Source organism: Anguilla rostrata, chromosome 2 (assembly GCF_018555375.3).
Source record: "Anguilla rostrata isolate EN2019 chromosome 2, ASM1855537v3, whole genome shotgun sequence".
In the NCBI taxonomy this organism is placed as follows: Eukaryota; Metazoa; Chordata; class Actinopteri; order Anguilliformes; family Anguillidae; genus Anguilla; species Anguilla rostrata.
Genome location: NC_057934.1, coordinates 50,574,538 through 50,583,189, shown reverse-complemented (window position 1 = coordinate 50,583,189; position 8,652 = coordinate 50,574,538). Strand labels below are relative to the sequence as shown.

At 41.0% G+C, this 8,652-nt stretch overlaps 1 protein-coding gene across 2 annotated transcripts; it reads right to left on the bottom strand.

Moving 5' to 3' along the window:
• Window positions 1-967: 967 nt before the first annotated feature.
• On the bottom strand, window positions 968-8,555 carry narfl (nuclear prelamin A recognition factor-like). 2 transcript variants are annotated; one of them, XM_064322861.1, is made up of 11 exons: window positions 8,239-8,555; window positions 7,100-7,195; window positions 6,236-6,379; window positions 5,469-5,598; window positions 4,739-4,873; window positions 4,298-4,416; window positions 3,880-4,009; window positions 3,673-3,745; window positions 3,131-3,268; window positions 2,116-2,273; window positions 968-1,812 (listed from the first exon to the last, which is right to left on the bottom strand). In XM_064322861.1, the coding sequence occupies exons 1-11, from the start codon at window positions 8,302-8,304 to the stop codon at window positions 1,571-1,573; spliced, it is 1,431 nt and encodes a 476-aa protein (XP_064178931.1). In that variant the 5' UTR covers window positions 8,305-8,555; the 3' UTR covers window positions 968-1,570. The 2 variants fall into 2 exon arrangements, with proteins under 2 accessions (XP_064178931.1, XP_064178932.1); XM_064322862.1 differs by having other exon boundaries at window positions 5,469-5,595; window positions 8,239-8,553.
• Between the last annotated feature and the right edge of the window lie 97 nt (window positions 8,556-8,652).

The window sequence follows — 8,652 nt, the reverse complement described above, 5'->3', positions numbered from 1 at the left end:
CCTTCTACAGTACTGATGAAAATACTCCTCTCAGTTTTCAGAAGCATGCAGTCATGAAGTTTTATAATTTACATGCACATAGAGCATCAGTAGAGTTCAATACTTTATTATTGCTGTCACAGTATGTCGCATTATTAGAGTTCAGTGCAGCTGTTCATCTATGCTGGGAGCACTGGCATTAGCTGTGCTGTGATTTTACCAAAATAATCTGTACATGCATCTCTATTTATTTTCATATGCACATAAAGAATGTTTTATTCTATATGAACGTGAACAGCTGAAATCAGTCGCTATTAAATTGCTTAATCATGAATTCAGTCACAATATGTATATTAATTTTAAACAAGACATAGGACAGGATTTCACGTTTTTGTCAACACCAAGCCAAAACCTAACCATCCAGATTTGTACAGGTTGTAAGCGTTCAACACTTGGCAAGAGGCTTGCAGTTTCCATGTAATTTCTAAAAGCAAAGGTCACTGTCTGTCATTAATGTGATGCTAGGTAGAGCTGATGTGACAGAGCAAGGGAGGAACAAGTGTTACTGTGTACTTAGGGTGAGTCGCAGCCATTAGACATCACAGCACAGTGTAAAAAATAAAAGACCGGATTAGCATCATTTTATCCATAGAGCAGTAAAAGTGGGGCAAAATAATATATGACAGTATATACCAACAGCCATATTGACTGCCGCCTTATATGACTTAACCCATAGTTTAAATGGAATTTGTAATTTTGTGAACTGCATGAACCTCATGAGCACATAGCCAGTTACTCATGATCTTACGTGCCTGTATGTACATGCAGTAACAGAATATGAATATGCAGAGATGCTTCAAAGCTATTGGTAAGTCTGCAGGCTTTGTGGTGCAGAATGGAAGATAATGATTTGGATACTATTAAACAATGTTTTGTACATGCAAGTACACTTATGCAGCAAGTCTTTAATTAAACAAATAGTCCCAGCTTCAGTGTGTAAAATATATTTATTTAAATATATTATAAAATATTACATGGATAAATCAGAGATAAATCACATAAACATACTTATATGTCATACATACTTATATGTCATATTTTGTTGTGCGTATTTTAGACTTTACGGCTAACATCACAAACCATACGTACACTAGCATCCTCCGTTAAAACTTAGAATGAAAACAATATCAACACAAGGAAGAAAATTCTGAAGTTGCTTTATGTTGTTCCATGCTAAACTGGGATAAATCCATGTAGTTTTTATTAGTGCTAACTGCAAGGATTTACCCAATAAAGCAAAGTTTAAAAAAAAAAAAAACTAATTCAAAAGGAGTAATAAAAAAATAGACCTGTGGCTTAGACATGCTTGGGAAGCGAACACACATTGAATTCCGGTTTACATAATGGCTTTTTTGACTGCTTTCCTCAATATGTAGTGACTTAAGGAAGTAGCTTTACTGAGGGCTGTACACAGAAAGAAAGGAAGGGAGGACTGTTGTGTTACAGAAGCAGTGTTGTGCAGAAGCTCCGCCTACCCTTGAGCTGACTGACGGCTACACTTGAGCCTCACACGGTGTTCACCGTGTAATTTTCACCACTTCATGACGAGGCCGTTGGTGTTCTTGGCCACCCCATGGTATCCTGTGTGTAGCAGCTCCCGGGCCTTCTCCTCCCCCACATGGTGCAGCCAGCTGTGGTACAGATGTGCAACTCGATCCTCCTCCTCGGGCGCCCGGGTGTTCTCTGCCTTATACAGGTCCTCTACCTGCTGCAGCAGCTCCTTGTTGGGCTTGTCAGGTAAGGGCTTTACCTGCCCTCCCCCATTCACGCACCCTGCGATGGCAGTCACAGAAAGGATATGCTCAATATCCTCAATATCTTCCAATGCATTGTCAAATATAATGATGACATCTTGTTCTATCCAAGGGACAGATTAAACCCTTTCGCTAAACTTTTAGCCTTACCCCCTTACTAAACACCCCCACTCTATGACACACTTCAACATGAGGTTAGATCATCTCTGACTTTCTGACTATTCCAAATTGCTGTCTACATTTTAGAAACCCAAAGAAACGTGTTTAAGATTTGTTGAACCATGATGTGTGGCGAACCACTGGAAACCCCTCATTCCCTCACCTGAAGGGCAAGCCATCACTTCCACAAAGTCATAGGACGCCTTCCCTCTCTTTAATTTCTGCACCAGGTTCTGGATATTACGGAAGCCATAAGTGATTGCAAAGCGCAGCAAAACAGTTCCGTCTTTTTCCAGGGTAACTTCCTGGAAGTCCTTGTTCCTGAAGATTTACAAAGGAGAATAAAATGAGGTGTTTAAGAAAGGTCACAACTTCACAACCTATCGTATTAGTAGTTCCTTACCCACGGTAGATCACACAGCAAAATACCTCTTAAATATCACAAAAACCCACTGACTGATGCACATTTGATAGTTGCGCATGCATTTTAGCAGAAATTGCGCTTCTGGATAGTTGCTTAAGGTGACAGTCCAACGTTTTGGAAAATACACTTTTTGGCTATCTTACCCATAGTTAGGCAAATTTCATCCCGTCCAACGATATCATGCTAAGTGTGCTACCACTATGAATAGCTTCAGATGCAAGCAGTGTTATGCCGGCTAAGTGATGGAAATACAAGCATGAATAGGGGGTTGTCAGGTATGCGTGTCACTGACTGTTAACCTGCGCACCCACTGCCGCTCCCACTGCAGCCAATAGTACTGCATACCTAGCAGCCCCAAACTTGCAATTCAAGCGGCACTGCACAGCTATAAATCACTGCGCCCAGTGCATGGATACATGGTTATTTCTCAATTATAGTTCTAAATTTAGCTTCCTCCAAAACAACCAAGATCTTGTTTTTCTGTTTTTATTTTTACTCGTTTAAAATATGCAGGACGTGAGTGTAAATAACTAACGTTGCCACTGTCTGTAGCCATTCATAGTGGTAGCAGTTAGCACAGACCCTGTAGAAATTGCATAATATTTTTGTCCTGGACGCAAAGGGATGAAATTGGTATTGATGTTATCATCTAACTATGGGTAAGTTAGCCAAAAAGCTACTTTCCATACATTTTGAACTATCCCTTTACTCTGTTCTACCAGGCCCTTTCTCAGGGAAGTCTGAGGGGGCTTACTTGAGGGTCTTGTACGTGATGTCTTTCACCTCCACTCCAAAGAGCTGTCTGGCCGCGTGAATGTACACGTGATGCAGGTATCCGCCGGAGCTGCTCCCCGCATGACGCAGCAGCTCGTCCTCGTGCACGCTACTGAAGCTGCAGCCACAGAGAACACGGCTCACTGCCCCTGGCCTCACCACCTCCCCAACAGTGCTACTGCGCTTACGAAGCAGGCTACCCACTCAGTCAGGATACCGCTCTAATTCTGTCTTCAATGCATTGTGAAGCAAACATACAAGATATACTGTACTCTAGTCATATTTAAAATGTGCTCTAGTATGTTTAATAAACAGCTACCTAAAACATACAGTACTTAAATATACACTGAAAACATATTCAAGACATTCTGTACTCTGGTATAAATGTAATAAATATTTTTTATGTGCTATATGCTATACATTTAGCACACTCAAAATATAATGTTTCACTTAGTACACACTTATCACATATTCATGCAATAAAAGCAATAGCTTTAGATATATTAATGGAGGAAAGCTCACAAGGTGTCCAAAGGTGCTGGTTCCACATCATTCAGAGACAACCCTTCCTGCTCCAGCATCTTCATAACCTCTCCTGCATTCATATACGTCAAAGGTTATTTCTATGAAAGTAAGGTGCAACAGAACTCATCAAAAGGTTCTATACCTACACAGTTTTACACTGACGTTTTAAATGTGTCACTTGTTGGTCAACTTTTTCCTCCATACCTGACGTGATGACACAGTCCACCTCTCTTGTGTTGGCCTCTTTCATGAAGAAATCTGATCTAGATGCCTCCAGCTTCTTGTCAAAGCAGGGCATCACTGTTACATGGTAGATCTGTTTTGGGGTCAGGTTCTGCACAAACAAAATAACCACAGCATGCACTCACTTCATATGCACAGCCAGTGAAAAAATGGAAACACCTATTTAAAGTCACTTAATTGGGTATTGGACCGCTGTCATTTGTAATTAAACAAGCTGCTCCAACCCCACGTTAAAAATTAGCAGTTGCTCACATTCTTGCTTCACACTTCAAATGAATGCAAAAACATCACAACACTCTAAGTGAAACATACTGACCCACTGCTCAGATCACTGTGTATCAATATTTCTACAATTATTTATTGATATAATATTACTTACATGCTGCTCAGCAAAGTAGCCCTTCACCAAAGAGCCCATGACCTGCTGTGGGGAGCGAGTGGTGCTGATGTAGGGAAGAATGAAATCCCCATGAGTCTTCTCTGCATAGCAGATCCAGCCTGTTCGCCACACACAAGAACACGGGAACTGTGTGAGGAGTACGCTAGAAAAGATGCCCTGGATGAGTCTATGCTGGATGCATCAACGCTAGTCCGGCAGGAGCTGGTGGAGGCCTGGTATTTCCAACTAAAAGCAGTTCCTGGGATTCATAATTTATTTCCCTTCTATAGAAAATATTATTTTAAATGTTTACTGAATAAACTTCCAAATTTCCAAGTTTTAAAAACTTAAATACAATATGGCCTAATAAAGATATAGAGGAGCAACTAGGAACACTGTGTTTGCCTTGTGACCAACAAGAAGGCAGTAGTTTCTGGCTACCTGGACAAGCAGAGGCCAGCATTGGCAGGGCCTTCTTGTCCCGGTCCTTGCGCTGGAAGCGTTCCACAAATTCTCTCTGGCTTTCCAACAGGCTGAATGTCCTGCTGAATCCAGTGTCAAACACATGGTGCACCCCTGAAAGACAAGCACCAACACTGGCAATCAACAACCACCTTGTTCACAAAAATCATGTCCGTAGGGGAGTAATATTCTTTTGTTAGCTTAGAAAACTTTTTTTGCGTGTATCTGTATTGTAAAGATATTCTGTCCATACTTTAATATTCATGTCATGGAACACCATGGAAAAGTTTGGGTGGCTGAATCACAGCCGACGCATCTCCTATTATAACACTTTCTGTAGTATTATATGCAAAATAGAGCAGGAGGACTCCCGAAAACATAGCAATTTGTAAGGAAGACAATATCTCAACAAAAACACGTTTTCAACATACAAAAATACCAAGATACTCACACATACAAAACACTGTCGATAATTAAAACTTGCTCAATTTAGGCCTGCCATTAAAAGTACTGATATCAAAACAAGGCCAAGTCACAACAAACAATATCAGAGATCTTAGCCAACACAATTTAAGCAAGTTATATTCCAACGCAATGCTACCCAATGTTTCCAAAATTACTTCATGTAACTTGGCCCCGTGTTTTTTCATCAGGAGAGGAGAGAGGTAGACACTAGCAGGTGAGAAGGCTAAGGACAGTGGTCACTCACCAAGATTTTTGAAGAAAGCAGTCAGCCGCCTGGCAGCATCAGTGGTGCTCAGGTCAAACCGTGCCGCCAGAGAGGCCCTGGACTGAGGTGACACCGATACCACCACCACTGTCTGTTCAGCGCTGTTCTGCTGGATAAAAGCACAGTGCGTTTGTGGAAACGTACAGTGCACATTCTGCAGAGCGTGTCCAAAAGGCATAATTTCCCTCCCGTATTGCAGGCGTTCGGCAACAGTACGTGGTGACCTACATTTTTTGCAGTGCTTGTATAAAGGGTATAGTCTACTGCATTGGTTTTGTAGTGATTGGATGAGGGCGGTGCTAGATATTAGCTTTTTGAAATGGGTATGTACTTCATGGTGTATATCATCTTGTTGTCGTAAATGTCGGCAGTAGCATGTTTTGTATTTGTAAGGCACAAAGTGTATTATACCTTGTTGCTGCATTTGCATTAGGAATATGGTGCACAGTTGTGTTAGAGGTACAGTATATGGAACCTTGTAGTTTATCTGTAATGGATACACTATATAGGTTTAGTATCTCGTTGAGTCTACTGTCGAATGAATATACTTTTTGCTACATTGTCTTGGCTGAGCAAGGAGTACAGTATTCAGTATGTTTTATAGTAACACAGGGGATACAGTGTTTTACATGTACTTTGTGGTTGCTGTATATGGAGTAGAGTATTTAGTATATAATTAGGTAGGATGTGTAATAGGTACAGTGTATGGTACCTAGTTTATGGTGGATGGGTATAGCATACAGTACCTTGTTGCGTTGGAGCACTTTGTATAGCTCATCTTGACTCTGTTGGGCTATCAGGACACTCTCAGCAGATGTGATACAGCCACTGCAGGCCAGGCAGTCATTCAGTGTAATCTTTGCCTTCTCCAACTTCTGCAGCCCACCATCCTGCCAGCACACAGTGTTTGTACCTTTATGATATTCACATTACATTTTAGGAATTTACTAATTGCTTTTATCCAGCATTATTGTATCCATTAATACAGCCAAGTACAGTGCTCTAGAGTATAATCACTGCAGGTTAATTTCCAACACACAGTCTCTGGGTTACAAGCCCATTTCTCTAACAATAACACGCTATACTTCCACCCTTTATTTTACACCCTTTGTGGGGACATCTCAAATTTTATCTCCCCACTTTCAACCCTGCTAGTATTACAGAACAGCCAAGTCATCCATGGGGAATTGACTAGACTGTCGATCCTCTTCCTCAGAATCCCTTCATTTTCCATCCATTATCTATACCCACTCATTCCTGGTCAGTCGTAGGGGGTACTGGAGCCAATCCCAGCATGCATTGGGTGAGAGGCAGGAATAGACCCTGGACAGGTCGCCAATCTACCGTAGGGCTCCATTCATTTTTTATATACATATTCCTTACCTATTAGTAAATATGAAAACTGAAGTTAAAAAATGCCAATGCATCTCTCTTCATTCCTAGAACTAAGATGTGGGGATATGGATAGCATTCTGTCAAACAATGTAGGCCTACTTGGTATGACATAGCAGGGAACAAAAACATCACAGACAACACAGGGGCGGACAAGAAAATGAACTGCTTGGTAATTTAAGAGAGAATAAATTCATTGCTGTTGCTTGTATTATTACCTGGTTAACCTGAAAGTAACTCCCATCATCTTCTATTTGAATTTTGGCAACAGATTTCCCAGGCTTCTTCTCCAACTTCACTGGTTTTACACACGCCTGTAAAACAGAATGCCAGGATGTGTAGGTCATTTTCCCCACAGTTCTGTGATTTACACAATGTAGGCTACTTCTTATACACAGAAATGAATAGCCTAAGCCTTAAGGCAAGAGACAGCATAACATGATATTGTGCTATACACCTCTCAAACAATTAAAGGACAACATAGGCTATATATAACACTTTGTGCTAAATATCTTTAAAAGGACATTTATTGTAGTATGACCCATACAGCTAGCGTTAGTCCAAGAGGTGAACAGAAACGGATCAAATCAGACTTACTGGTTCATAACTGTAGTTAACTTGTTTAACATCAGGACGAAAATAGCAAATGATGGGTAGCTGTATTTGTACGGATATCTGCACAACAGAGTCTGTTAAATTTACTGTTATATTACTTTATTTGCATTATATGTCATCATTAAAAAATGAGTTTTTATCTGACAGAAAATGTTGAATAAAAATCCAACAAGGTAAAGTTACCAGAAATCTAAACCAAGTACGCCAGCAAACGATTACCCAACAGCCCAACGCAACTCGTTACAAAACGATGAGCCAGCTCATTTAGTCCTCAAACCTAATCCTGGTCCAGTAGAGCCTGAGCCACAGTGTCTGCTGGGTTTTGTTGTTACTCAGCACAGTAGCATAACAATTGATCAGTTGACTACACAGCCAAGTCTGATCACTTGGTTCTTCGGGACAGAATCAGTTGCTCACCTTAATGCACAAACAAAAGCCAGCAGACGGAGTCTGGGGCTCTCCATGAGCAGCAGTGAGGATCACTGAGCTAATTTATGTTATAATCGCTGCATCATTCAGCATATATGCACCGTCAGTTAACGTTATAGTCTATAGTTACCCATCTTAGTTAACGTAGACTAGCGAACGTTGTCAAACGTCAAAACAATATCTGGATCATCCTCGCTGATAGCCGGCTAGCCGGTTAAAGTATGCATAACCTCAGCGTTTTTTAATAGCTGGTTTGGCAAAACATAATACGTCTAAATAGCCGTGAGCGGCAACTCAATAAGCTATTCATTACCTGAGATGGGGTTATAAAATCATCCAAATCCGTCAGTTGTAAGACACCACTGAATTGCGATGCCATGTTTTGCCCTACTACCGTAAAATGTTTTGAGTCCAGGCCAGTAATACAGTTCCGCGTGTTCTTTGCTCTGCCAGGTCAACTGAGTGCACTGCGTAGTGCAACCCTTCCCTTGCGTCACGATACAGTCTATGGTCACGAGATAACGCAAGAAAAAAACTCAGAACTCGCAGAAAAAGCGTGAGGCGGATTCGTTTTATAACGTTACCAGATATGACATGAATAGTTTCTGACTGGCAATATGACCAGTCACAAACGTCCCTATGCATTTCCGTAGAGGTAAAATGTTACATTTACAGTGGCGTTCATGAATGTCAATTCTGCTCACTACAATTTGCACTCTACTGTTCG

Coding starts and splice junctions, on each gene's coding strand:
- narfl (XM_064322861.1), bottom strand. CDS start 8,304: ATGGCATCGCAATTCAGTGGTGTCTTACAACTGACGGATTTGGATGAT. Junction 7,196..8,238: donor ATTTTATAACCCCATCTCAG/GTAATGAATAGC, acceptor TCTGTTTTACAG/GCGTGTGTAAAACCAGTGAA. Junction 1,813..2,115: donor AGTGATGGCTTGCCCTTCAG/GTGAGGGAATGA, acceptor CTGCCATCGCAG/GGTGCGTGAATGGGGGAGGG.